This window comes from Coccomyxa subellipsoidea (genome assembly GCF_000258705.1).
Source record: "Coccomyxa subellipsoidea C-169, whole genome shotgun sequence".
NCBI lineage: Eukaryota > Viridiplantae > Chlorophyta > Trebouxiophyceae > Coccomyxaceae > Coccomyxa > Coccomyxa subellipsoidea.
Window position 1 is genome coordinate 904221 of NW_005178030.1, and position 27756 is coordinate 931976.

The 27756-nt window shown below is 54.9% G+C and overlaps 7 protein-coding genes across 7 annotated transcripts; 5 read left to right on the top strand and 2 right to left on the bottom strand.

Annotated features, from left to right (window-relative positions):
* Positions 1 to 26: 26 nt before the first annotated feature.
* COCSUDRAFT_17962 (hypothetical protein) lies at positions 27 to 671 on the top strand (the record flags this gene model as incomplete). The annotated part of the gene is made up of 1 exon (XM_005645635.1): positions 27 to 671. The coding sequence occupies one exon, from the start codon at positions 27 to 29 to the stop codon at positions 669 to 671; it is 645 nt and encodes a 214-aa protein (XP_005645692.1).
* Positions 672 to 4331: 3660 nt separating this feature from the next.
* COCSUDRAFT_48294 (hypothetical protein) lies at positions 4332 to 11905 on the top strand (the record flags this gene model as incomplete). Its single annotated transcript, XM_005645636.1, has 14 exons — positions 4332 to 4465; positions 4596 to 4665; positions 4755 to 4836; positions 4968 to 5050; positions 5294 to 5461; positions 5840 to 6000; positions 6237 to 6331; positions 6606 to 6682; positions 7070 to 7257; positions 7681 to 7816; positions 9565 to 9663; positions 9851 to 10265; positions 10542 to 10638; positions 10856 to 11905. The coding sequence occupies 14 exons, from the start codon at positions 4332 to 4334 to the stop codon at positions 10887 to 10889; spliced, it is 1839 nt and encodes a 612-aa protein (XP_005645693.1). The 3' UTR covers positions 10890 to 11905.
* Positions 11906 to 15745: 3840 nt separating this feature from the next.
* On the bottom strand, positions 15746 to 16287 carry COCSUDRAFT_18014 (hypothetical protein; the record flags this gene model as incomplete). Its single annotated transcript, XM_005645637.1, has 2 exons — positions 15746 to 16048; positions 16156 to 16287. 2 exons carry the CDS (start codon positions 16285 to 16287, stop codon positions 15746 to 15748), a joined length of 435 nt encoding a protein of 144 aa, XP_005645694.1.
* Positions 16288 to 16724: 437 nt separating this feature from the next.
* On the top strand, positions 16725 to 20352 carry COCSUDRAFT_54140 (DnaJ-like protein; the record flags this gene model as incomplete). Its single annotated transcript, XM_005645638.1, has 9 exons — positions 16725 to 16848; positions 17343 to 17425; positions 17681 to 17862; positions 18140 to 18221; positions 18370 to 18513; positions 18865 to 19056; positions 19292 to 19363; positions 19643 to 19873; positions 20206 to 20352. 9 exons carry the CDS (start codon positions 16725 to 16727, stop codon positions 20350 to 20352), a joined length of 1257 nt encoding a protein of 418 aa, XP_005645695.1.
* A 1235-nt stretch (positions 20353 to 21587) lies between these two features.
* Positions 21588 to 22755, top strand: COCSUDRAFT_54141 (hypothetical protein). The gene is made up of 3 exons (XM_005645639.1): positions 21588 to 21747; positions 21948 to 22121; positions 22280 to 22755. Exons 1-3 carry the CDS (start codon positions 21616 to 21618, stop codon positions 22535 to 22537), a joined length of 564 nt encoding a protein of 187 aa, XP_005645696.1. The 5' UTR covers positions 21588 to 21615; the 3' UTR covers positions 22538 to 22755.
* A 78-nt stretch (positions 22756 to 22833) lies between these two features.
* Positions 22834 to 23520, top strand: COCSUDRAFT_33808 (hypothetical protein). The gene has a single exon (XM_005645640.1). It carries the CDS (start codon positions 23128 to 23130, stop codon positions 23353 to 23355), a length of 228 nt encoding a protein of 75 aa, XP_005645697.1. The 5' UTR covers positions 22834 to 23127; the 3' UTR covers positions 23356 to 23520.
* COCSUDRAFT_30296 (NADPH-cytochrome P450 reductase) lies at positions 23500 to 27465 on the bottom strand (the record flags this gene model as incomplete). The annotated part of the gene is made up of 9 exons (XM_005645641.1): positions 26884 to 27465; positions 26421 to 26639; positions 25986 to 26255; positions 25591 to 25723; positions 25120 to 25347; positions 24847 to 24972; positions 24497 to 24691; positions 23896 to 24158; positions 23500 to 23619 (listed from the first exon to the last, which is right to left on the bottom strand). The coding sequence occupies exons 1-9, from the start codon at positions 27346 to 27348 to the stop codon at positions 23500 to 23502; spliced, it is 2019 nt and encodes a 672-aa protein (XP_005645698.1). The 5' UTR covers positions 27349 to 27465.
* Between the last annotated feature and the right edge of the window lie 291 nt (positions 27466 to 27756).

Here is a 27756-nt window from a genome sequence, read left to right on the forward strand (position 1 = left end):
AATCGTCGTGAATCTGAGTGGCCACAATGAAGTTTGGTATGCTCCTGCGTAACTCCGCTGCAGAGACACCAGAGCTGCAATCCCTTTTCGTGTGCTACAAGCACCTCAAAAAGCGCTTGAAGAGGCTGCCCGAGCGTCATGCAGCAGACCAAGATAACAATCCCGAGGATGTCAGCGATGAGGTGGCCCAGCGGCAGCGCAATTTCGTGCTCACCTTGAATGAGGATGTCCAGCAGTTCAACGAGCTCTTCATGGAGAAGGAAGAGGACAGCGTGATACATTTGCGCACGCTGGAGGATGCAGCAAAAGAGGCACATGATGTTGAAGCCGTCAGTCGGGTGTTCAAGGAGTTTGTGGACTTCCATGGCCAGATGCTTCTCCTGGTGCACTGGTCCATCCTGGCATACACAGGGCTAGTCAAGATCTTGAAGAAGCATCACAAGAGGACAGGACTCCTAGTGCGGGCGCCCCACCTGGACAACCTGCTGTCCCAGCCCTTCTGCTCAGTGGAGGTGGGCCCTGCTTTTCTTTCTCTTGCAACTCCCCAAGTTGACCCTTTCCGGCGTGACGTTTGCGTGGTAGCACGAGAGCAGGGCGTATGTGCTAATAACTGGCGTAGACCTTCAAAGATCCCGCTCCATCTTCCATTTGTCAGAGATGTGCAGAGCTGATCTGGCACACCATTTTCCGATCTAGATCGAATATCGCGTGCCATACACGATGTCAGCACTCGTTTGATCGATTAGTCATGCAACCTACATGGCGCATTTTGTTTGTGCAGCTCATGACGGAGCTGGTGCGCAAGGCAGAACAGAACATTGACAGCCTGGCAGCGCAGCTGAGGACCAGCAGCATGCCGGCGGCCGCTGCAGCAATCTCAGCATCCAACCCCGGGCAATCCCCTACTGCGGCTGTGAATGACCTCATCAATGCCGCTCGCTCTTCTGTTGAGCAGATTGCGGGCACAGGCGCGGGTGAGAATTGACACATGCCCCAGCTCAATGCATCACCTCTTCTGACATTTGCAGATGTCAAAGTGTGTATTTTGTGCAACTCAAGCATGCGAGGAACACTACCAATGGTGTCATGTCTCAGTAAGTCCAAGTCATCCCTATAGGAATAGGTGATCTGTGTTGCTGAATGCGGCTGATTTGTACTCGCAGAAGCGGAGGTGTCGTCTTCAGAGGAGGAGAATTCTGTAGAGGCGGGGGATGCACAAGATGGAGACGAGGAAGAGGGCGTTCAGCAGCCAAGTACAGACGCGGCATTTCGCAAGCATGTGGCAATCAGCAGCGGCAAGCGCAAGCTGACGCGCAGCCTGGACATGAGCAGCAGCTCCATAACCTCCTCGCGCAGGGCCCGCCTGAAAACAAGCGGCGGCGAAGCAGGTGACCTCCCTCCTGTTAGTCACCCGGCATCGCTCTCCCTGTTGCACCCTGCATGCTGCCAATCGCTGTGCATACTTTCACTGCCCTCTGTCTGCAGAGGTCTGCTCGCCTGGGAGCATTTACCTTCTGTCCTTGTGCTTCTGGTAGTATGTGCAATCCTGCTGCAGAAGCAGCAACATGCTTGTAAGTTGCTTTGCTCAAGGCTGAACAAAATTGCTATGCTGGGCAGGCTCTGATGGGAAGGCGGGCGCTTCACCGGTGAATCCGTCCATGCTGGCAGCGGCCACCGCTGCGCACCAGGCCTCCCTGCAGGCCGAGGCTCCCGCCGCCCCCGACACCAGCGCCATCGGTCCCCTCGGGCCCGCCACCGCCGGCCCCCCGGGGTCCCCCCGCGGCAGCAGCCACGCTGACAGCATCCCCAGCTACTGCGCTGCTCAGGGCTCCGCGCAGCAGGCGCACCCCACTCCGGCGCAGCCCCCGAGCAGCAGCAGCAGCCACGCACACGCGGTGGACAGCAGCAAAGGGCAGCTGCATGAAGTGGCCTCCTCCGCGTCGCTGTCGGGGACGCAGCAGCATGCGGCGGAGCATGCGCCGAGCATCCTGCGCCAGACTGCGGCCGCGCTGGGCCTGTGGGAGCAGCTGCACGAGACTGCCTCCACGCCCTCCACTGTGCTCTCGTCCCAAACTGCCCGCCTGCGCGCGGCCGCTGCACGCGCCGCCGTCAGCACCTCGACGGACCAGTCGGCTGCCTGAAGCTGACGCGGTGATCAGGCAAGTTGAGCTCGGGGCTTGTTGGCTTGGGAAAGTGGGCCTGGCTCTGCTGTGGCGGCCTGGAATGCGGCGGTGGATTGCGGCGGCAGAATAGCACCCTCAATTTTGACGAGGAGCCTGCCTGAGCTGCTCAGCACACAGTCAGCAGGCGCTTGAGGGCTGCTGAGGTGATACAAGGTACGAGGGGCAGATGAATCAATGTGCTGGACCATGCTTGAGACAGCTGGACCATGCAGAGATAGCAAGAGGTAAGGGAGCACAGAAAAGAGTAGATATGTGTGGTGTACATAGGGTGCAGAGTACCAGGGTCTGTGAATTATGACCGGAAGGTCTCAGCCTTGATGTAATAAAAAGGCTGACTCGTGACGATGGCCGCACATGAGAGTGACATCGCTGTGCAGTGGTCTGTGAGAGAAGTGGTGCTGTGTTATGATGAGGTATCAAATGTTTGTCTTGTGGGACCTCCGGCCGGATTTTGACCAGAATCACAGCGGAGTCAGCATGCCTAGATCATGACTGCTGCTGGTCATGACTGGCAAGCTCCCTGATGCTGATGTACATTTGATTCTGCTGTCGTGATTTATGAGTCATGTGCGCAACGCTTGCTGCAGAATGCAGCAACTGGAATTCTTAAAAAGCCAAATAGCATGTGTCTTGCGCCATCTGCACCCTCAAAAGGTGCTGGGGTCTCTCTTGCTCTGGGTACTTTGTGCAGCCTGCCTGCGAGATAGCAAAATGTTTGTGGTGTGTTCTCGAAGCTGCAAGCCGTCTGGTTAACCCAGGTGCTAGCATGCTCAGTCATAGGCTATGACTCCAGGAGTGTTGACCTTTGGACATCCAGAGGAAATGCTGGTAGGAAGATTGTGTCGCTTATGTGGATTTCTCCAAGTAGGATGCTCTTTCTCTGAATGCATGGTGATCTCTTTTTTGCACTGCCCTGCAAGACGTTTTGATCAAGATTTGGAACGAATGCCGAGCTGCAACGGTGTGGAAATAATTAATTGTGATGAGTACTGGTGGCTCCTGGCGCCCCCATGTAGTGCATCGGTGGTATGTACGAATGTGATGTTGACAGTGAAAGATTACTAAGCAGACGATAGTACTATGATGTTCTTCCAGCTGTGGGCCTGCCCTCACTTCACTGAAGGGGCTGCCTTTTTTATGAGCGGGCGCATCAACGTGGATGAACATCATGACGTCGCTAATGCAAATAGAAATACAAATTGTCCTCTTGATCCGGTGTTCCCAACATCTGTCTGTTAATTGTTCACTGAAGCAGCCAGTGAAAACCCTGCGAAGCCAGTGGATGCCAGCCCTGCACAGGAATTAGGGCAAGATGACAATGTTGCCAAATCAGGAATGCATGACATAACCATGGCCTGTAGTCGGCTTGGGCCCAACCAGGACCTTGGCCTCGCTTCCAACGGTTCGCAAGCGTCTTGTATCCGATGATGAAAGAGCTGTGCGGACGAAATTGCTGATCACCATCTCCTGTGCGCTTTCGATTGGCAGAATTATCGGTTTCGTGGTGCATCATTTGTTTCGGATGTTCTCTACCTTGTAAGGTAAGCAGGTGATCGGAAGGTAATTATTCAAGTCTGAACAAAGTACAACAAAAGATATGGGACGGGGAGGCCAACGACATCTTACAGAATTTCCCGTCTTGGGTCGTATTCCTGGTGCGTGGGAGCGTCTTCTGCTGCATAAAGGTCAAAGTTGATCACGTAGAAGGGCTGACTGGTGTGACGAACTTGCAGACTTCACCCGAGATGTCGCCTTCAACTACGTCAAGCGTGGCTACCACCTACTATGTCGTCATGCTATTACACTCTTCCTCTTACCTGTGGGCGGCACCCTCGTGGTTCGTGTTCTTCCTCCTTAAGTACCAGATGATATCAGCCTTTTACTGCGTAGTATACTAGCAATTCTTCCGAGGATAATCACTGTTTTGCCTTTACTAGCCTATTGTTGTGAGTGACGTGGGTGGTGCCCTTACAGCTGGAGCTTGGCAATATGGCCAAGAGCGGGGAGCTCATGCAGATATGGGATGTCGCTGCAAAGACAAATCTGCAATTCAACATGGTCAGCTACAGTTTCCCCATTTATCTGTGCATCTCGGTACTGCAGGAGTTGCTGACTGACCCACTCCTTGTCTGAAGAAAGCTGGCACTGATGAAGTTGTGCCCCTCGCAGATCACTTTCATGGCCTGCTGCCTTCTGCTGACAATGGTGGCGTCTGTCTATGTCTTCTCGCGCAGCAAACCGGTGTATCTGCTCGACTACCACTGCTACAAACCGCCCGACGAGTGTGTTCCCTTTCCAAGGCCCGGAAACTGCGTTCCTGGAAAGCTTCACAATCTGGGACTGCATTTTGCGTTGTGGACAATGTCTGGCACATCCTGTCTGCTCACTGACGCCGCTGTGTTCCGTTCGCAGGTTGAAAATGCCCCATGCAAAATTCTTGGATCTGTCTCGGGACTGCAAGGCAATTTTCACCACATTTCTGGTGCCCTTTGCCTAGCCAGTGACTTACTTGGATGTCAGTCATTGCTTGGCTCTTCGCCACACTGATGTGAGCTCCTATGCCTGGTGCAGAAGTTCACTGAGAAGAGCATGGAGTTCCAGAGGAAGATCATTGAGCGGTCTGGGTTGGGCGATGAGACGTACCTGCCAGAAGGTGAGGGAACAAGAAACTCAAGGGGCTCCCCTACTGCCGCAGAGGTGGATGCTCCTTGATCCTTGCTGCAGGGTTCCTACTGCTGCAGTGCACCACAGAGCTGTAAAATTGGTGTGTCGTGCTCTCTGCAGCTGTGCACTCTGTGCCGGCCAGCATTTCCATGAAGGCGGCTCGGGTGGAGGCCGAGATGGTCATGTTTGAAAGCGTGAGGGAGGTTCTGGCATCATGCAACCTGAAGCCACGCCAGGCAAGCCCACCCCTCGCAACCAACCCCCGCTTAGCCCATGACATACATCTGCCTCTGCTCCGATCACCTTGTCCTGGCAGTGGTCCTGTGGGCTATGTCCTGCGTATTGTGTTGGTCCCATGCTTGACATGGGCTCGTCCTGTGCTTGAGTTGGGGTGAATGTGGAGGGGGGTTCAGGCGTGCTGAGGTGGCATGCTCTGCTGCTGCCAGGTGGACATCCTGATAGTGAACTGCTCGCTGTTCAATCCGACGCCCTCCCTGAGCGCCATGATCGTGAACCACTTCAAGATGAAGTCCAACGTGGTCTCGTACAACCTGTCGGGCATGGGCTGCTCTGCTGGCGTCATCGCCATCTCCCTCGCCAAGGAACTGCTGCAGGTGCGACCTGATCTTGGGTTAATCACTTGGTCCATTGTTCTCGTATAAGTCTCTCTTTGATCAGCATCCCAGGTGCAGGTGCATGCCTGATGCTCGGGGTATAGTCAGGATAACCTTTTGCATGTGCTGGTTGTGAGCTAAAGGAGATTTGAGATTGCCAAAGCTTGTTCTACTGCGCCAAATCCTGCAGGTCCTCACAGAGGCTTGCACACTTCAGGGGTCTCCTGTGGGATTAAGTTCACTGTTCCACAAAAGGGGGTCCATGGGAGACAACAAACAGTCCTGTAGGTTCAATGGTGCCACGAAGGACATGTCTCAGCTGTTTGGGAGTGTTGCATGGCTAGCGCCGGGATGTGAGGGGTGGGAGTCTGGCGGCAGGTGTACCCCAACAGCAGGGCGCTGGTGATCAGCACGGAGAACATAACGCAGAACTGGTACTTTGGCAACGACCGCGCCATGCTCATCCCCAACTGCCTCTTCCGCGTCGGGGCCGCGGCCGTCCTCATGTCCAACCGCCGCAGCGACCGCCGACGAGCCAAGTCAGTGCCCCCAGCCCACCCGCAGTGCAGTGCATCATTATCCTGTCTGTCAAACAACAGGCATTTGCACGCTGTTCCAAGTAAGGTCTACACACTATTTAAAGTTTTTGCCGCACAGTATGGTTGAATATTGATGGAGAAGACATGCCACGATTAACGTGAAGCAGCTGCAGGTAAAACGTAGAATTGCGGTGCTGCAAGTGTGGTGACGTGGATTGCTGACATGGCGTGTGCAGGTACGAGCTGGCGCATGTGGTGCGCACTCACATGGGCGCCAGCGATGCGTCCTACGGCTGCGTCTTCCAGCAGGAGGACGAGGACGGCACAGCAGGTACCGGCATCCCCTCTGCACTTTTTTTCTTATTACAGTACAAAAGTGGCACTGTCGAGGTGGCTGATGCTGCTGCCTTGCTGCAAAATTTTGTAGCGGATTTCTGCGCAGTAGTACGGAATCAATTGGCATAGCATGAGGAAAGTCATTCTTAAGTTGCTGGAAGTCGAGAGAGGGGTTATTGCAGAAGATTGGGGCCAAATTAGTGTTGTTCAAGGCTGGAAGGCCACTGTAATAGGGCAGGGGTCGAGGGTGTATTCTTGGTGTGGTGCAGGGGTGTACCTGTCGAAGGACCTGATGTCGATTGCTGGGCATGCCCTGAAGGCCAACATCACGACGCTGGGGCCCCTGGTGCTGCCCGTCTCAGAGCAGCTCTTATTCTTCATCAACCTTGTCATGCGCAAGGCACGCCCCTATGCCCATTGCTACGCTAGCTGGACGGCAGTATCTCAAGGGAGCCTGGCTCTTGTTGTGGTCCGATTTCCACGCAAGCAATGCAAACGCCTGAGCATAGGAGCAGTGCATGGCTGCTTCACTTCTGCAGCCCAGCACTGGGCAGCAGATACATGGTGGCTAACATTGTTCACCAAGCTCTCGCAATGTCAAAAACTGCGCGTACTACTGAAGCTGGTCGAGCAGGATCCAGTGCTCTGCATGGATTATAACTGGCAAATCCAATGGCGTTGGAGGAGAACTGAACAGACGAAGTTGACATGAGGGTACAATGTGAATGTGCAGGTGCTGAAGCGGCGGATAAAGCCATACATCCCAGACTTCAAGCTGGCGTTCGAGCACGTGTGCATACACACGGGCGGGCGCGGAGTGGTGGAGGAGATTGAGAAGCAGCTGGCAATGACCCCTGCGCTCATGCAGCCCTCCAAGGACACCCTCTTCCGCTATGGCAACACCTCCTCATCCTCAATCTGGTGCGGCCCTGCACTGCCCTTGAGTTAGTCTGAATGCAGTGGTCTCCTCTCTGCAGCTAAGGGTGTGAGGCAACCAATGCAGTAGGTTTACAAAGTCACCCTTTGTAACAAAATTTGTACGAAGGGTGACAAACTTGTGGGCACAAAGTTTGATGACTACAAATACAAAGTCATGCAATTGTGTCTGATGAGACGAGCAGCTTTGGTGCATGCATGCATATGTTCCTGTCAAAATGTGCAGGCATCCGCCTAATGACTCAGCGGATGCCACCAACAAAACTGGTCCCGCAGACTCACATGACCGGTCTGTGTGGGCTTCTCCAGCTGGTCAATTGGCAGTTTGGTACTCGGTAAGACTAATGGTACTGCTGTATGCATTGGCGTGCAGACAGCATGTGCTGAGAGAGTCCTGTGTGCGCGCAGGTATGTGCTGGCAAACATCGAGACAAAGGTGGGCGTGCGCCGGGGGGACCGCGTGTGGCAGATTGCATTTGGTTCCGGCTTCAAGTGCAACAGTGCCATCTGGCGAGCGCTGCATAACATCGACACGCAGCATTCTGTGTGGGCGTAGAGTAATGGCTGCGCCCGTTGCAAGCCCTGCGCTGTGCTGTACATTTTGAGCCACAGGCTAGGCTAGCGGCAGTGGGCTACAGCTGAGAAGTGAGTGTGTGTACCAAAGATTGCTATTTGACTTGCGTTGCGGCGATGAAGTTCAGGAATTTAGGCAGTACGGTGTGACATGCAGTCAGAGCATGTTTGTTCTGGAACGCAGAAGGCCCTGGCCAGATGAGGAATTTGTTCCTCCTGAGCAGGGAAGGCACGCGGGAATCATCAGTTCCTTGCTTGCAATTGGATTAATTTATCGTTCAAAAAGGGGAAGTCAGCATATTTGGTGAGATTCATGACCACATTCGGGACCACATACTAATTTGAAGCTTTCCAAAGGAAAGTGCAACGATGCATCGACTCCTTGGCCTGTCTGAGCCGTTGCGCAGGGTAGCCTAGAGCCTTGGAAGCCCATTTTGAACATATCATTTTCTTGGGGTCCTGTAGAAGACGCTAGAGCTGCCAGGTTTCCGTCATTTCTTGCTGTTGCATGTCATTTTGCGCCGCCATGTTATGGCAGCATTTGGGTGCTGCTGCATGTGGCAACTTGCCCACGTGCTCGAAGCAGCATGTGCACATGAATGGGCCCACGGGCTGATCAGATGCATCCTAGGATGGGCATATGGCATATAAAGAAATTGTGAGAGTAAGTCACCAGAAGTATGCTTGCATTAAGACACCATGTGTAAAGATTAAGGCAAACCCAAAGCTTCAAGCTTGCAGACCATTGGAGGCCTGAACTCCTCACGTGATCAGGTTGCCCATTCCAAGAATGAATTCACGTCTTGAGAGACGCTTATCAGACTGCAATCGCCTTGACAGACACCTTGAATACGATATAAACATATGTACAGTGACATAAGGGAATGGATCTCATATAATTGTAGAGTGATGAGTGGGTTGGCAATGCTGATCATTGGAAGAACACCTCCAGGCCTATGTTCCCTAAACTGACAAAGTTAAGGACCGTAAATTGTCTCGTATCGTACATTGATCAAGTGAATGTCGCACAACAGCAGATCATCAACGCACAGAAACCATTTCGTGGAGGAATACATTGCTGGCAGTCTTGCAGGAGGTGCAAATATTTACAGCGGCTATTCATTTGACACTGTCAAAGTCAGGTGAGAGGTTGCCTGCCAATCAGATTCATCTCGAGATTTTCGGAGCTAGTCGAAAGCAGCCCTAAAGCGTTATGCCTGTGAGTGCAGGCTTCAAGCTTCCCCACCAGGAGCTTACAAGAATGCATGGCAATGTTTCAGAGCTATTCTACAGTACGAGGGGGTACGTAGAATTGACAGCACTGGATCATTTGTGCTTTGCGAGGTGTGCATCGTCTGTTAGGTACCTCAGTATTGCCATTTCCTTGCAGGTCAGGGGTCTGTACAGGGGAGTCACAGCACCAGTGACAGGCGGCGCTCTTGAAACAGGCACGCGACTGCCAAGCCTCTCCTGTGCTTGATCCTTGATCAACCTGAACTGCCTCTTTGATGAGTGGATTGTGGTAGGGCATTCTGCATCACTGCCGTGAATGGCCCTGAGCAAAGACTGGTGCTGGACGCAGGCATCAATTACACGGTGTACACTTCAATGCTCAGATACCTGGAGGTAATGCAAGGCAGCTCCTCTTCTCATTCTTCAGATGTATGCTCGCACGGCAATCAGGGCAGCAATATTGACCAGGTTGCATGTGGAATGCAGGCAGATATAGCCAGACCAGATCTGGGATCGGTAGCACTGTCAGCAGGAGTCGCAGGCGTTGTCCTCAGCTCTGTGTTATCACCCTTCGAGCTCATCAAGGTGTCCCTTCCATTTGCCTTTTCTGCAGATGTGCCCGCATACATATACGTATCAGCCACGAGTCCTCACGAGTCCACGAATGATTCTTCATCATGCTCTTTCCATGTCATTGCTCGCACGGCAGCAGGCAGAGCTGAAGGGGCCAATACAACGGACTGAGGTGTGCTACTATTTGTGTGCGCTGCAGTGCCGGATGCAGATGGCGCACAGGAATGTGCACGGCGGGGCAAAGCCCCCGTACAGCAGCGGGATCACATGCCTGCAGCACCTGCTACGGACCGAGGGGCTACGGGGCCTCACCAGGGGTACGGGCGCTACGATGGCGCGGGAGACGCCCGGGAACGCCCTCTTCTTCACAGTCTACGAGCTGCTCCGGCGAGTCATCCCCGGCCGGCAGCCGTCGGCCGCGCCGTCTGGGGACGGCTTCCTGGCGATCCTCGGCGACGCGGCCAGCTCCATCGTGTGCGGCGGCCTGGCCGGCATGGTCATGTGGGCCACCGTGCTGCCCATAGACGTGGCAAAGACGCGCATCCAGACGGCCACCCCGGGGTCGCCGCGCGACGTCGGCGTCCTGCGCAACCTCACCATGATGCACCGCGAAGGCGAGGCTCACATCCCCTGCGCACTCGGTGCCTTGCGGATGAGGTCGCACGTATGAGGTCGCACGTTTCAAGGCACTGTAGATTTATACCTCTAGACCCTGGAATCCACATGGCCCTGAAACCCTTGAAGAGGACACGAAAGACAGCAATGGAAAGACATGTTTGGCTCCATCCATGGGGCTATTCTTGACGAATGGGTGTCACTAGAGGAAGGATGCAGAAGGGGGGCGAAAGTAATGGTGATGGAGGTTGACGAGAGAGTGTTGGGGCGTGCAGGGGGCGCGGCTGCACTGTATGCAGGCATCCGGCCAACACTCATTAGAGCGTTCCCTGCCAATGCTGCACAGTGGCTGACATGGGAGTGCTGCATGAGGTGAGCTCTTCACAGCTGCCATTCTTTCTTCAAACATTGGTTATTCTGCCACTCATCTGTCTTGTCTTCCAAATGCCGTAGGAGCTTGCTGCGTTAAGGCAATGTCTTGAGCTCTTATCAATGTCAAAATAAGTGGGGCAGGTTGCCTCATGTGCAGCAGGACACTCTATATGGTATGCTCTGGGAATACTGAGCCCTTTGTGTGTGGATGTTTCAGGGGTTACCGCAGATGGAGTGATGGGCACGCATGACATGCAGCAGGGGTTGATGGCGCATGCGCGTCACAGCTGTAGATTTGCATTAGCTGATTTCAACTTAGTGAGGGTTGCAATATTGTTTATTTCCAGTGCTGCTGTCTTTAGCAACACTAACAGAAGCAGTCTGTCGCAAATGATTGCCCGATTTCTGCTGCTGTGGAGAGCAGCTGTCGTTTCAAAGAGAGAGGATTGGACATGTGTTTGCCATGTGATAAAGAGACAAACAGCATTGAGAATCTCAATTTGAGATGGCCTGCTTTTACATGTTGTGATCCAATTGAGCAGGTCTGGATCTCTTGTGTTTCAACTGATCAGGGCATTGTTATTACTGCGAGATTGCATGCAGCAAACCCCAACGTCCTGAGCATGTCCCCATACAGAGATCTTATATCTCGGGGTTCCATGCTGCATGAGCACAACATGCTGCAAGTCCTCTGCTGCTCAACCAGCATCCCTCAAGTGCACCAGCTCAGAGAGCGTGTTCTTATGAAGCCTGCTATCTCCCATAAAAAGGGGCTGTTGCGGCAGAGCGCGCGATCAGCCGGCCTCCTCTCACCACTCCCTCCTCTCGCTGCATGACACAGATTGCTGCACTACAACAGCTGCTGCACTCCAAGCAGATCCCTAGAAGCGTTGTTCGGCACCCAACAGGCATCTCTGGCGAAGAGCTGGGAAGCTCTAAGTTTGGCAGCCAAGATGGAGTGAAAGCCCAGAGCATTTTTGGCCTTCATCCAATGCTGCAGCCAGCTGGTCTCTCTCAACTCGCAACCTTGTTAATGGCTAGTGTCACCAGTCGTGCCCCACAATCCTCTGAGGCCCTTCCTCCACTGTCGAGTCAACTGCGGGAAGATGAGCCGCTGAGCCCCCAGCTGTCAGTGGGGGGTCTTCAAGAGGGCTTGGTGGGGCTGTGGAACTGGTGGCCACCGCCGGGGCCTCTAATCCTCTGCTCAGGGGATCCGTGGGGGCCAGGGACCCCCGGGTGTTCCATGTGGGGTCCTCCCGGGCCGCCGGGCATCCCCATGTGGGGCCCCGGCATCATGTGCCCCATGCCTGGGCTGCCCTGCACCATCATGCCTGCACCAGTACCCCACACCCTCAGGACACTGCTGCTGCTTTGCAAGGGAAACATCTCAATGCTGCCTCCGTTCCACAATCATGCAAAACACAGCATCAGACTGCATCCTAACATAAATGCAACAGGGCATTGCTAAGGTATTTGCCAATATGTCAGCCACTCCTGTCATCAACGGCTGGCTTCTAAAAAGAACAAGTAGAGTGAGGGGTCTCACCGGGGCCTGCATACATCTGGGCCCGGGGCCCTCCCGGTCCCCCAGGGTGCATGGCGGGGGGCCTGGGCGCATACATCACGCCACCGCTGTAGGGGCTGCCCGGCACGCTGCCCTGCGGCACCAGGAAGGGGCCCGGACCTGGGTACGGCCGGAACATCATCTGCTGCTGCTGCGGCGAGCCTGCGCGCCCACACGACCCCCTTGTAAATGCAAAGCTCATTGCGAACCTCACTGGGCGTGCCTGCCAGATTCAGTGAAAGGATGCGGGGTACACTCAGCAGCGGCACTCGGACAACAGAATGCAGCTGGACCGAGAAATTTTTGATAGGTGAAGAAATCTTTGAAGCAGGGCCAGGAGTGGTAGGAAGAAGCGCATTGCGCACCTGGGACCATGAATGCCGGGCCGGGGACGAACTGCTGCGGCACAGCCCACTGCCCGGGGTGGGCGCCCATGGGCAGCCCGACAGGGCCGCCCATGTGGCCGGGCCCGGCCGACATCTGCAGCCCGGCCGAGGCCGACAGGGGGTGGAGCTGCCCCCCGTGCGGGGGTGGACCACCGGGGCCGCCACCTGGCCCATTCCTGCCGTGCTCCCTGTCCATGCCGCCGGGGCCACCGCGGCCGTCCTCCCACATGCGCCCCTCGCGATCCATCTGCCGCTCAAACTTCCTCTGTCCCCCTGCAAGCAATCACCAGCCGGTCTCACACCCCAGAGCAAGCTGGCATGCCCCCCATTGTGCTGCGGGCGCGGCTTGACACCGAAGAGTCACATTGGTAGACAGACAATTTTAATGTCGGGACAAGCGGCCAGTCCTGAGGAGGGGAGAGAAAAGCAAGTCACCAGAATGGGCAGAGGTGCTGCTATGGCTGCGCGAGTTGAGCCACTGGCTGGCGCCAGCGGGGCCGCCAAAGTGGCTGCTGCCGAAGCTATTCTGGCGGAATGCACTCGCGCCGCCGACGCTGGAGGCCGGAGTGGCCGGCGGCGTGGCCGCGGGAGTGGTGGCGGCCGAGAAGGTAGGCGTAAACTCCTTGGCGTTGGGGTTGAACAGGAAAGACTTGGCGTCCGGGTTGAGGCTGGACTTAGAGGCCGGTGGCCGTGGCGGCTGCCCGCTGCTGGGCTGCCTGCCTGCGCATTATTAGGGGCCCGTTTTACAAGCTGATCCTTACATAATTATGGTGAAGTGAGTCGGGCTTATACCAGCTTATAGGACTTCAATGCCTGAAGCACCCTGAGATAAATCAAAAGCCTTGTGTGAGTCATTAAGCGCTGGAGCCTCTCAAGCTTTCACTGGAGAGCAGCATGCTCACTAGCATGATGAAATGAAAACGGGTGAGAGGGAGCAGCACCGGCAGTGCCCGGGGAGGCGGCAGCGGCGGCTGCGGGGACAGGTGCTGAGGTGGAAGGCGGAGCGGGGGGACCCGGGGGCGCATCGGAGGAGAAGGAGGAATTGGAGGGGGGCGCAGAGGCGGGGGACAGGACGCCCCCCGCCTTGGAGGACCCCGCGGAGGAGCTCAGCGGCGGCTGGTCGCCCCCCGGTTTGCGCCCGCCGGACGCCAGGTCGTGGCTGAACGAGCGCAGATCCGCTGCCACCGTCCTGTCGTGCACGCACTCGGAATTTCAATCGCATGGCGGCAACAAATTGGTGAGGCATGTTGTTCGCCGGAAAGGACACCCAGGTGTGCACACAGGAGCGACCCTTGCATCAAAAACCGCAGACACCAGGTATCTGACAGGTGTGCCATCCTGCAAGTAATTTGGCAGTGGGCAGGGTGCGCACCCCTCCTTCCGCTTTGTCTTGAACTCCTCGAACTCCTTGCGCGTCTTGCGGTCGATGCGCGCCACCCCCGGGTTCAGATCCAGCGCCTCGACCTGCAGTTTTCAGCCCGCCAACAGTCAGGCCTTGAACTGAAGCGCGAATATCTCGGCAAGTTCCACGAACGGCACCCAATGAGACATAAGTGCTGCCTGGTAACAACACACAGAGACAGGCTGCCCAAGGCAAAAGCCCGGTGGTAAGTTCAAATTGCACGCTGCCGATACATAGAAATGGGCAGATGCCCCTTCCTGAGGAAGGTATCAAGAGCACTGACTAGTATCAGCAGAAAACGACAGTAATGCATGGGGCGGCAGCATGCGCACCTGGATGGAGTCGCCGACAAGGGGGGAGGCAAGGGGCGAGCGAAGGCCCTTGGGAGTGCCGTAGGATGAGGGCGAGGAGCGGTCCTTGCCCTTGTGCACGGCGCCGCCCGTCATCTGCAGCCGCAGCTTGTTGTGCTCCTTGCGCGGGTCCACCACAGCCACCGGCGCCGTGCGCACCTTCCCTGGCGGCTCCCAGGAGTTGCCCCTGCGCACGCAGAAAAACCCAGGTGATCTCATTGCACCATGCTGCTTCTTATAGCAAGGATGCTCCATTGAAGCCTTCCAGCAGCATCCCAGTAGGCGTACATGAAGCCGTAAGGTAAGAGCAACTCCAGCAGCAATGTTGCATGAGAAGGAGCAGGCAAAGTAGCAAAAAGGGCCAAACCTGCCGGAGACGACGGCGACACCAGCGCCGGCGTTTCCCCAGGCGGCTCTGCGCGGGCCCTCGGCGGGCTCGCGTCCGGAACTGCTCGCGGGTTTGCTAGAGGTGTCGCTGACAGCGTCAGCCCCAAAGGTGATGTCGTTTGCCGAGTCGGCCGGGCGCGCCGATGCGTCGTCGTCCGGTGCCCCACGCGTGACCGAGGAGTACAGTTCCTCCTCGTCAAGCTGCCGGTCACAAAAACATGCATGCTTCAGTTTGGCGCTTCAAGGATACCATGCATGTACATCATGGATGTGTCCGCTCACCGCATGACAGGCTGCCCCTCTTCAAGCCCAAATGGATGATACATGAGTCTCCCCCGATGGACATTGGTGCCCAACAGCAGTGGCTGCTGAAAAGAAGCTGCCCAAGTGCTCCTGATCAAATTATGCAAAAGGGATTGCTGCCACCCATCATCAGGAGGTATCCTTGAGTGTCTCACCTCCTGCACAGAGTTGTCTTTGAGGCCCCTCTCCTCTGCCATGTGCCGGTTCCGCGTCGCCTGCCTCTCTATCTCGGTAGCAATGCGCGCGGCCTCTGCCTCGGAGATGCCAACCTTTGTCTTGTCTAGCTTTGTAGTGTACAGGTTCTCATCCCACGTGGTCTTCACCTGGAGAGCAATCATGGCATTAGCGTATGCCTCGAAAGTATAGTCAGCCCACACACTGCACCATACCGCTCTTGGCACAGCTGCATGCTGATCAATGAAGGGGTGCCATCTGCATGCACAAGATTCCCACCTGGAATTTCTGCCGGTTGGTTTCAAACTGGTCCCAACCAGTGACGCTCCCGGCGTTGGGGCGGCCAAAGGTGCCTCCAGCATTCAGGCTTAAGTCTGGCTCCGTTACTGAGCTGTCTGGCTGCCAGCGGGTCAGCTCCCTTTCCACCCTGCACATATCCGTGCCAGCATCTCAGGCAATCGTCTCTCAGCTAGTACTATTAGCATTCAGAACGGCCAGTACCAGCGATGGCAGGGCGAATCAATTATGGTGATCTTCTGGCTCACAAAGGGCCTAGGATGCTGCTGGGGTCACACCCGCCACGCCCTTTGGAGATCTCAGAATCCGTCTCAAAGGCGTTGCCACCATTGAGCGGCCCGCTCAGCTCCTCTTCAGAGAGATCCACGTTTTTGGCGAGGATCTGCACGAGGTCTGCTGACGGGATGAGCATCTGCTTCACAGCAGGTGTGGCAGTGGCAGCGCTCGGCCCTCTCAAAGTCCTTGCCCAATGCAGCACGACGTTCAAATCCTCATTTTCGGGGCGCATTTTGTGCAATATTCCCTCGTAGATCGTCCCATCCTTCACCTGCAAAACCAGTTGTTGCAGCTATGAACCCAACCACGTGTACCCAACATTGCCCTTTGCATTTGACATGCTCAATTTCAACTCAACCGTAATATAGCTGGCCTCACCTGCACCTCTACCTTGTACCCCACAAGGACTTGAGCGACAAAGAGGATCCGATCGTTGGTAAGGCCTGTTGCGTTGAAGCCCACAGTCGTTTTCTGAGCTGTGTCCGGCACGCTGCGACCCCCTTGCTGCATCTTACCTCCTGCCGGTGCGGCCTTTCCAAGGGGACGAGGCCTGGGTGGAAAGACTGACATATTTGCCTTTGGGTATCAATCAGGTGAGAGCCCCGAGCAGCACTCACATGATTCAACCATCCACACCACGTATGCCATCCTGAGGGCTACCAAGGGCCCAACGAGTCTCATCTGACACAATTTGTGCCAGTGTGTGTGTGTGTGGGACAGGGCTTCGAGGGAGACTCGAAACCGCGTGCCTATAGGTTACTCATCATGCAGCCAGAACAGGCACCTGCTCTGCTCTCGCCAATCACTACAAGCGGCAGTCGAATGCCAAAGGAAACACACCAAACGAAGGGTGTGCGTTGATACGTTAACGTGCAGTCATGTTTGGCGGGAGCTTCTTTGGAGGCGGGGGCTTCCCCGGCGGCTTCCCTGGCGCAGATATGGGCGGGATGGGCCGGCCTAAGAGCGACAGCACGAGATATTACAAGATCCTCGGCGTGGACAAGACCGCCAGTGATGCAGAATTGAAGAAAGCGCACAGGAAACTAGCACTGAAATTGCATCCGGACAAAGGTGCGCCTTGGTTTTGGACACGATGAAACGGTTCTGTCCTCCCTTTGTCTTCCCTGATCTCTGCCCGCATTGTAGCCATGCACGTTGATGCACCACTTATTACTTGCTTCTCGGGATTGATGGTGCTCAGTATTAATTTGGTTCATGCATGTGGCCGCCATTTTCAAGCTAGGCGCGATGGAAACAATTGGAAGGTTCCACGCAGTTGTGAAGTTTTTGCCTGTTGGGCCGGCAGCACTGCTGTCAAGTGCATTATAAATGAGTTCAATTTCGTATTGGGCGCTGATCAACCCTTTTGCAGCAATGAAATTACCAAGATCGCTGCATACTGTGTGAGGTTGCTATTACTAGATGTGGTCTTAGTTTTCAAATCCCAGTGGGAAACAAGACCTAGCTTAGGTTGATTCTTGTTCGCGCCTTTGAAGACTTATTCTTTCACTGGGTGAACAAAAAAAATGCAGGCATTTCTCATCTTTTCACGTTGGTGCCTGCAGGCGGTGACGAAGAAAAGTTCAAGGAGATCAATGAAGCCTATGATGTTCTGCGAGACCCTGAGAAGAGAAGAATATATGATGAGGTGCGTACGAGATGTATACTTGCATTGATCTTCTGTGCATGCGTTCTTTACCATACAGGCTCGTGACCCCGCATTAATCACCATACTTCAACCTAGGGAGGAACAGTCTCTTCAAAGAGGTTTGCAGCGCCAATATCAGTGAGGTGTCACATGCAGAGGCTGTGACTGCCTCCGCTCTCTTATTGCATCCCATTAAATAATGCATCTTCTTGTCTTTGACTGCCTTAGCCTTACTATGCCGGATCTGTTGTGCAGTATGGAGAGGAGGCTGTGAAAGAGGGCGGCCCCGGTGGCGGCGCCGGAGGCATGCAGGACATCTTTGACATGTTCACGGGCGGCGGCGGCGGCCGCAGGGGGCAGCCTCGGGAGCGGCGCGGCGAGAATGTGGTGCACAGGCTCAAGGTCAGCCTGGAGGAGGTCTACAACGGCGGCACACGGTGCGGAGCGCAGTCTCTTGAAGGATTTCACACCTCTGGTCGTGAGTACTTGTGTGGTGAGAGATGTTGAGTCTCTGTAAAACATGACATCTCTTGAGGGTGTTGATGGCTAGGTCTTCATTTTGGTTACTTGACAGGAGTATCGTTGCATAGGCTAGTACTTGTAATCTGTGGTTGTGTAGTGCAGTCAACTATAATAATAGAGGGGTTGCATTAGCGGATTGGCATTGCTCGCGAGGAGCTGTTGTTGATGCCCTTGGGGCTTTATGGTGTGCAGGAAGTTGTCACTCGCGCGCAACATCAAGTGCGACACCTGCCAAGGGAAAGGCACAAAGTCCGGGCGGCAGTATACCTGTGAGGTGAGCATCAGGAACCACTTCCTTTGCACGCAAGAGTCACCATTCCCAGTGCTGAGATGGGTCCTTTTTATCTGCTGGTGCCCCTGACTTGACAAGAAATTTGGCAAGGCACTTTGCCTCAAGTATTGACACCTGGGCTTTGCTGCAGACGTGCCACGGCAGCGGCGTGCAGGTGATGATGCGGCCGCTGGGCCCAGGCATGATGCAGCAGATCCAGCAGCCCTGCTCCCGCTGCAACCAGACCGGCTACGCGACACCCCCCCACGACACCTGCGCCGACTGCCAGGGCAAGGTGCGCTGACCTATCTGGACTTTCTTCACGCAGTCAAGACTCTGTGACCGCCTCCTCATTGGCAGCACTTCAGATTGTTGGAATGCTGTTAGCGCCGTCACATCGCTCACCGCTTGCAGCATGCCTGATATGTCTTGCAGATGTTCAAACCATGACGATGCATCTCCGGCATGACATATGAATTGAAGCTGCGTGGACAGCACGGCTGATGTGTATGCCAGATATGTCTTGCAGATGTTCAAACCATGAAGGTCAATCTGCGGAGTGACATATGAAAGCAATCTCTGTGGACAGCACGGCTGACATGTAGATCACTAGCGATGACAATCTGTCACATCTCTTCTGCTGCAGGGGCTGATGCCGGAGAAGAAGGTGTTTGAGGTGCACATCGAGCAGGGGCACAAGTACGGCGCCAAGGTGGTGCTGCGCGGCGAGGCGGGCATGAGCGAGCTGGGCGTGCTCCCGGGCGACGTCATCTTTGTGCTGGAGCCCAAGCCCCACAAGACCTTCAAGCGCGTTGGCAACGACCTTATCCTTGACAAGGTGCGCCCGCCTGCCTGGTCCTCAAACTCTCCAGTGACATGTGCAGGACCTCTGGTAGCAGACTCTGCGAATTTGACTCAGGCCATGAGGCATGGATTGCTTTCCGTTGCTGGGGTACACAATGGCACTTTGGTATTGATTTGCCAGACTCCCAAGCAGTGTGTTCATAGCCTGCAGTGCACTTTGGAAGCTAGCTGGAATGGCCCTCTGATTGGAAAGCTCTGTGGGTGCGCAGGATATCTCGCTGCAGGAGGCGCTGTGCGGCTTCAGCTTCAACGTCACCCACCTCGACCAACGCGTCCTGCAGGTGCGCTCCCCGTCTGATCCCAAGCACTTGCTTCTTAGGTAGCTGTGCACGTGCTTTGAGCCAGGAGCAGGATGTGCACAATGATGCAGTGGGGTGCGTTCTTACTGCTCAGAGATCAGACAGGGCATCGTGGACAGGGGAGGCAGTTGCAGGGGAATACGGTGGTCGTGTCCATTGGGCAGTGCAAGGGGCAACAATGGCTGGCCATCTCCCTTAGGCGAGCACAGTAAGGGGTTTGCGGCCATCGCATTGATGGGTGGTATGGTGTCTTCTGCGCAGGTGTCGCAGCCGGCTGGGGAGGTGGTGAAGCCCAACAGCTGGAAGTGCATCACGGACGAGGGAATGCCGGTGCACGGGCGCCCCTACGAGAAGGGCAACCTGTATGTGCACTTCAACGTCAAGTTCCCGACCACGCTCACCCAGCACCAGGTGGCCGCCATCCAGCAGGTGCTGCCGTCCGCGTCGCGCGACTCCTCCGAGAATGGCGTCATGGACGTCGACAGCGAGAACGTACGCCCCCTCCTCCTCTCTCACACTTTCATGGTGTCCGCTATCTGCGAAAAGCTCCATGCCGACACTTGTCCGTAATACACTTCATCGTCCGCTGGCATCTCCATGCCGGCATTATATCAAGCTTGGTGGACAGACTGCCAGCAGCAGCAGCAGCTTGTTGTAATCTTGCAGCTCAGTTTTGAGATCGTCTACTACAATATCGCTCTAAAGGGTCTGGACAGTGGGCTACCGACCAGCACAAGCAGCAGTGAAGATAGCAGAAGGTCTTTGGAATAGATTATAGCTTGGAAGGCGTTGTTGCTGAGGGTGTTGTCTGGTGCGATGCGCAGGTGACGATGCGGCCGGTGGAGGACATAGAGGAGGAGCTGCGTGCACGGCGGCAGTACGCCAAGTCAACCGGCGGCAGCGAGGCCTATGACAGCAGCGACGACGAGGAAGGCCGCGGCGGGCAGCGCGTGCAGTGCGCCCAGCAATGATTGCGGCATTCCCACCGCAGCAGCGCCCACCTCCGCCGCTGCACCTCCGCCGCTGCATGACCGAGGGGTTGTGTGCTAAGCACAGCTGCATGTTCCCTGCGGTGCTCGTGGGCCCACCAGCTGGCTTATGGGCAGCTTCGCATGGAGAGGGAAGGAAGGGCATGGCGGCTGAAGCTTGGCAGCATGATGTCTTGGGCTGAGGCTCAGGTGCAGCTGGTGAGGCAAAGGCGTGAAGCTGAGGCTGCTCTGAGACCGCAGCTGGCATAAACGCCTGGGATTGGGGAGACGTGCCGGGCCGGCTGAAATGAAGCGAACGCCTGGATCTGCGTGCTTTGACGGGATGCAGCAGGTCTGTAAATAGAAAGTGCTGAGGGGCAATTACATAGGCTGATCCTGCAGGTGCCCTCCAATGGGTTGGCTGCATGCCCAAAGTTTTAGCAAAGCTATCCCTGTGTGAAGCCTCCTTGCAATACATTCTTGCACCGCTCTGTTGTGGTGGAACATCTGGGGTGCCTGAGTGGAGATCAAGGTCAAACTAGAGGGACCAGCTAACATAGGTACCTGGTCAACCATTCCAGGTGGTATGGCTCCAGAGCAACACTATCCGTAGTGAAACAAATGCAGTGCAATTGTAGTTTATGTACTTGTCCCCATTTTCTGAAATGCCAGGTGCTTTCAAAGTTAGGCTCAAGCACATTCAACATATGGGTGTCCTGGACATTTCGGCTTTCATTAAATGGCATGGTTTCTTGACCTGTGCCCCCTTCAAGTTGAGCTGCTGTGCATGTGTCAAAGGAGACATATTGGTGGTAAGAGCACTGCGGTAAACTTGCAGTAATTACAATTGTCAATATGCTGCATGGACAGCGGAAGTATGCAAAATCTCAAGGCACGCATGCAACCTGCGGATGCAAGTAGTGCTGCAGCTGCTCCAAGCATATGCAATATGATCACGCTCCAGTACTTCTGATCAAGTAGTTGGCCAGGCCGATAGCTATAGCGATTAACTTGCAGCGGGCACTCCCAGGAGTGCCCATCCTCTGTGCCCCACTGCTTTACTGCTGCAGCCACATGCGCCGACGTTGACAGCTAGTCACGAGTCTCTTGAGTAGCTCAGCATCAAGTGCAAGGCAACTTGAGGCAGCATTTTTTGTCCAGAGGGGGGAACGGTCCCCCCAACATTTGAAAAAGATCTGGTGACTTCATTCCGGTTTCTGCACCAACAAAAATGGTCTCTGATTTCTAACAAGTCAGTTTTTCGGGATGAATATCTCAGAGAGCCTTCTGCTGCTCGCGGTAATTGTCCAGAGCCTTTCTTTCTCCACATGCAAAGCACTAGATTTCTCGAACGGATTCAACAGCAAATTGGATTGGAACCCACCGGAGCTCCTTTTGGTGAGTACGATTTTGAGATCGCTTTTCACTCTTGACTGCCAGATCGCTTTGTGCAATTGCTTTGTAGGAGAAGATCACCGATGTTGCCTGGTCGTAATGCACCAGTTGCACCGCGCAAATCTCGATATGTCTCATCTATGTTTGCATCCCTAGGCATCTTTGATTTTTTTTTGAATCACACGAGTGTGTGCATGCTGTAGGAACCCACCTTCGTGAACGACAAGAAGGCCATCTTATTTATATTTTCACAACCATGGTGCGGAGCTTGCACGAGGCTGAAGGCCAACTTTATGGAAGACGGAGAGAAGCTCCTTGACATCTCCAAGGACTTCCTGCTGATCAATGTCGGCGGTGATGACAACAACAAGTTTGGGGTACGCAATCGTTGCCTAGAAGAGGAACTCCCAGTGGCTCTCTTTACCTGTAGCTAAGATGTCCTACTCTTGTCCTGCTCTTTCTGCTCCCTCAAATCCTCTGCTAGCCCCTTCTCCTTGCATGGCCAGTACAATCACAACAAGGTGGGATTGTGCAGGCGGAGTTTGCACCAGATGGGGGCTACATTCCACGCATTGTGTTCGCCGAGCCAAACGGCACATTGCGCACAGACATCAAGAATCCAGCCAGTCCAGACCAGTACGCTTACTTCTACCAGAGTGTGGACCAAGTCAAGGCCGGCATGGAGAATGCCCTCAAGGTGCTGGCGGAGAAGAAGGTGCCAGAAGCTAAGCCGGAGGAGCTCAGCATTAGCAAAGAAGCAGAGAAGGCTACAGACAAGACCAGCGAACTGTGATGTGGGTCCAATGAGGAGAGGTACAAAAGCACCATACACAGATATTACTGAGACAGGGCGATCGAGTAAGACATTGACTCTTGGGAAGGTGCCTCCAATGTTAGTTTCACACCCAACCAGAGAGGTGAGAAGTGTCATCGTGGGAATTCATGTGGAAGATCACTTGGGCAAATGAGATCTTGCAGGAAGTTGTTGGAGAGTTGTGAATCCTCAAGATGTGATATTCCTGTGGCTTGCACATGTGATTTTGGGGACTGCAAAGATCATTGCAGCCACCAGATGATACTCGATAGCTACAAACAATAAATATTCCAAACTTAAAGATCTGCCAATATCAGTGATCTAAATAACGATTACCCACCAATAAAACTCACTATGACCAACTGCCAAGCTATTCCCAATGCACACAATGTCAACACTCCTTATCATGGATACACACTTCCAATGATCCTTGCCTAGAAGATCTGCATGTGACTGCAATGCTGCGTGAGCTACAAACCATTGAGCACCGCTCCTCATTGAGCACCACCGGATTCGTCCAGGCTGTGTCCACTAATCACAAAAAGGAAGTAAACGCTTGCAACAACTGCATGTTCATCCAGCTGGCTGCAACGCTAAAGGAATGGGGCCTTGCAACTGCTCAATCGACACCTGGACACAGCCTGCCCAAGTCTTCGTGCTCTTACGTCCAATGTCTATGTCCAATGGTCTACTGTCCTTTGATGCCACATCGGCTGTACAGGACTCAACTGATTGATTGGGGCGAAATATGCAAAAGGCACTATCTTTTGCAAACCAAGATACCCACCAGGAAATAAACGAAACACCCAGTCCGAATTTGCTGCCATGAAGGCATCTTAGTGCATTCATTATTATACATCCAACTTGTCATGATCACCACACCAATTTATGCCTCAAATGGGCAGCTTCTTCTCGTATCGTTAGCTTGGCAGAGAGCCATACTACCAGACGTCCTTCTGGATACGGCCGGCGTCCGACATGCGCTTGAGAACGGCCTCAGCCTGTCCCGTGCTCACGCCATTCGCCTGTTCCACAATTGCCACCGCCGCCCGCGCAACATCCTGCCACATGCCATAACTCTTCAGTTCAAAATGATTTCAAAATTTTATCAACCAAAACACTCCCCCTAACATGTATTGGAGAGCCAGCGCTGGCGTGCCTAACCTTGCAGGTGTGAGATTGTTATCATCAACTTCACTACTGCCTTAAAAGAATAGATCACGTCCATTTGTGCGCAGGGAAGCCAATCCGGCATAATGCAAACAAGCACTTGCATGACTGTACATCAAGCCTGCATTGTGGGAGCAGCTGAGTCAGCAAGGGGGGCGCTGCCGCACCTTGGCCATGTGCTTGGCGTCCCCGCACACGTAGAAGTGACCGCCGGCGCCGGCGCCCTCGCGAAGAACGGGGGCGATCAGCGCTGACTCGCGCGCCATGTGGTGCTGCACGTAATCCTTGGTTTTGCCGTCGCGCGAGAAGGCCACGAAGAGCTTGGTGATGGTGCCGTCCGCCGCCCAGGCCTCCAGCTCCTCGCGGTAGATGTAGTCGTGCGCGCGCTTACGGCAGCCAAAGAACAGGTACGCCGGGGCCAGCTTGGTGCCTGCCGCATGCCAGCCACAGCCTCAGCACCATGCACCAGCAATGTTTTTCCAGCAGCCCCCAGAGATTATCCGCACTAGCGATGAATGATTCGGGAGTGCAGCTGCCCATCTATCTTTTTAAGGGCCCAAAAGCTGAGAATCTTGCATGACAAGGGCATAATATACAGACTACCTCAAAACGTACAAGGGAAAGATGAGGGCAGATATAGCTCCGTTCTCGGAATGAAGTGGTCTAGTGCAGACCATCTGGTAATGCTGAGGAGTAAAATTCCATTAGTAGACAATCCACTCTCAAGTCATCAGAATTAAGGCTTCACAATGGGCTGGCAGCGCGCACCTTTAGCGGCGAGGGCGGCGCGCTCCTGCAGGAAGCCGCGGAACGGCGCGAGGCCGGTGCCGGGGCCGACCATGACGATGGGCGCGGCCGGATCGCGCGGCAGCCGGAAGCTGCTGTGCCGCACAAACACCGGCACGCGCGCGCCCGGCGCCTTTTGCTTCAAGAAGTACGACGTAATGCCCTCGTGCACCCGCCCTGTCGCCATAGCCAGGCAACCAGCGTCAGCCGCCATCACATAGTATTCACACATTTCAACCCTCCATAGCAACACAGCGCAGTGCAGATAGACTTGGACGTGCCAGAAGGGAAGCAGGAAGCGTTGATTAACAAGTATATCTTAGGAGCAACACCTGTGGCGGTGGTTTCCAGGACGACGGCGCAGGTGACATGGATGGATTTGGGGTGCGGCAGGGGGGACGATGAGATGGAGTAGAACCGCGTCTGCAGCCGCTGCATAACAGAGCCGAAGAAGACGCCTGAACATCCACAACACTGCCACGATTAATATCTGCTGTGACCCCTCGATACATTTCCAAGATTATTTCGAAACCCGACAGCAGCACACCAGTATCGCAAAAGCATACCAATCAGAAAGAGGTCCAACAGCCAAAGCTTGCACTCACCCAGCGGGGGCTTGATGCTGGGGAATTCTTCGAGGACCTCCAGCAGGCAGCGGCTCTGCTGGTGCCACGCCTTGTACTCCGCGGCGCCATCTGGCGACAGCAGCCGGTGCAGCCGCGCCGCATCCTCGCCGTCCGCAAATGCTGTCAGCGCCTGCAGCGCCGGCTTACTCACCGGCGACAGCAGATCCGCATACCGCGCCAGTGCCGCCCTCAGCGTGATCGCGCCACCTGCCACACATCATCGCCATCTGTTGTCAGGCACTGAGACGCCTTTTTAGGATAGCTGACCGTAGCCTGGACCAAGGCTGTCTCGTTTCAGGAGCAGGGGATGCACTGCGCGGCCCTTCCACACCTATTCCTCCGCCGATATCAGCTTGCCGCCTGGAGTGTAAAGAGGGCAACAAATTGCATGCCAATCAGCCCGCAGTTCAGAGGACAATGCCAAATGAGGAGGAGGTCAAAGTAGTTCACCTGCAAAGGGCTGCGCCATCTTCTGGGGGTTGCCCTCGGGCACGCTCAACCTGAACACTGTCTCTGGTGGGTACCCTAATGCGGCTGCCGCCCGCTCAACCGACTCGCTGCTGTTCTCTGGCAGGATGCCCACCTGTGGCAGCAAAAATCATTGTCAGATCAGCCCCAGCTTTTTATGCCAGTAATTATAACTCCCAATGGAGAGCATACAAATTAAAGTTCATGGTATGAGCTGGTCAATACGAGCCGCTTGCACCAACAAAAGACTCAAAATAGCCTGTCTGATTCCAAACACAGCATCCAAAACAACCACTCGGGCAAGCTGTGCACTACCACCGCACAGACAAGTTATTGCTTTGGAAGGCAAAAGCAGCCTGAGCAGAGCAGGCGCTCACGTGGTCTCCAGCCTCATAGCTGATGTCAGAGCCGCTGACATCCAGCTCAATGTGGACGCAGGAGCGGTCGGACTGCGGCGAGTGCAGCTCGCGCACCACCCCGATGCGCGCAAGGAAGGGTGAGTCCTTGCTGGTGCCGTTGCCGGACACCGGCGCATCAGTGGAAACATCCTCGGCCCCCGCCGCGTCCGCGCCAGTCAGGATCTCCACCTGGTAGCTGGGCACTGTTTCTGCCGCCGCCACGATCTGTGTCACTCCTGGCTCGCCAGTCTGCAGATCGGCACATCCCACCGCTCAGCCAGGACACTTAACACTGCGCACAATTTAAGCATGCAAGGCAAACCATGAAGACCATGAGAGCCACTGTGCAGGCAAGATGTTGCATGAAGGGGGCACAAGGCGTGATAGCTGGAGAGTGGGCAGAGGAGCGCGCACCGTGCTCTTGGCGAGCACATCAGACTTGTCCAGGGAGGCGTACAGCTCCGTCCGCCATGACTCAAAGTCGGCCTCGATGTCTTCGTCATCGTCGCCGTCGCCGCGGCGCACCAGAGCGCGACCTCCTAGGTTGACCAGCGCCTTGTGCACGCGCTTGCCCACAGCGCAGAAGTGCTCGTACTGTTTGTTGCCCAGGCCAAAAACGCCAAAGGACACGCCCTGCACCAAGGTGGCCATCGGATGAGATCACCAGCAGGTGTTCGTTAGTGCGAATTGTAAGTGTAGTATCCTTCAATCCTTGTTGGTCCTTGTGCAAACCTTGGAAACTCAGGAACAAGAAGATAAACGTACATGTGATCTACATTGGATCCATGTCCAATAATATTATGCCTGTCAAAGCAACACTGCGCAAATACATAAGAGCCTGCTGTGGGGGGTGCTGGTCAAAGTGAGAAAAGGGTACCTCCAAGAGCTTGCCGTTCCCTATTCCCTTGTCCACATCCGAGGAGGCCTTCAGGAGCCACCCATAGAAGTCTGCTGCATTATCTGTCGGCTCTCCATCGCCGTAGGTGGCCATCATGAAAAAAACCACTGTCTCCTTGTGCAGCTCCTCCGCTTTGAACTCCTCCATGTCCAGCACCTCATACCGGTTTCCCTCGCCATACCGTGTTGCCAGTTCCGACTTCAATTGCTTAGAGAACCTCTCCGCAGTCCCGGTCTGCGTGCCGAAGAGAATGCAGACCTTCGGTCTGTCGTCCTCCTTGTTGGCTGCCTGCTCGCCGTTCAGGAATATTGAGGCCTTGCGGCCGGCCCCTGGCTTGCTGCTGCGATGCCGATACAGTAGGACCACTATGGAGAGCACCAGAACGATGACCGAGGCCAGACCCAGCGCGGGCAGCAGCGGCTGCGACGCTAGCTGGTCGGACATTGACCTTGCCTGTAACTTCTGTCCCCCAAACTCTCTTGCTCTTCAATGCGCACAATGATCCCCACTCACTAATAACGAATCTGTCTCTGCGTGGCCAGATCCAGCAGGTGCTCAGCCTTCGGGTATCACAGTGGAAACTCTGTCTGTGGCCGCGCCCTCATGATGACGTTGCCATTACCAATTGGCAATTTGCAAATGCTGTGTTGGCTTCCTCGGAAATTTGCAACCTGAACGGAAAGATCACCTCAGCCCATCGTACCTCGTAGATCTTGATCAGCCCATCAACGATACATTTCGTCAGCCAAAGTCCAAAAGCCCACGAGGGTGGCCTTCCTTGTCGCGCTATGGAATTTAGGTAGATGCGCATGGAAGGTGGACTTTTCCTCGACTTTGTCCTGTGCTGATCGG

Coding starts and splice junctions, on each gene's coding strand:
- COCSUDRAFT_54141 (XM_005645639.1), top strand. CDS start 21,616: ATGAATATCTCAGAGAGCCTTCTGCTGCTCGCGGTAATTGTCCAGAGC. Junction 21,748..21,947: donor ACCCACCGGAGCTCCTTTTG/GTGAGTACGATT, acceptor TGCATGCTGTAG/GAACCCACCTTCGTGAACGA. Junction 22,122..22,279: donor ATGACAACAACAAGTTTGGG/GTACGCAATCGT, acceptor GGGATTGTGCAG/GCGGAGTTTGCACCAGATGG.
- COCSUDRAFT_33808 (XM_005645640.1), top strand. CDS start 23,128: ATGTTCATCCAGCTGGCTGCAACGCTAAAGGAATGGGGCCTTGCAACT.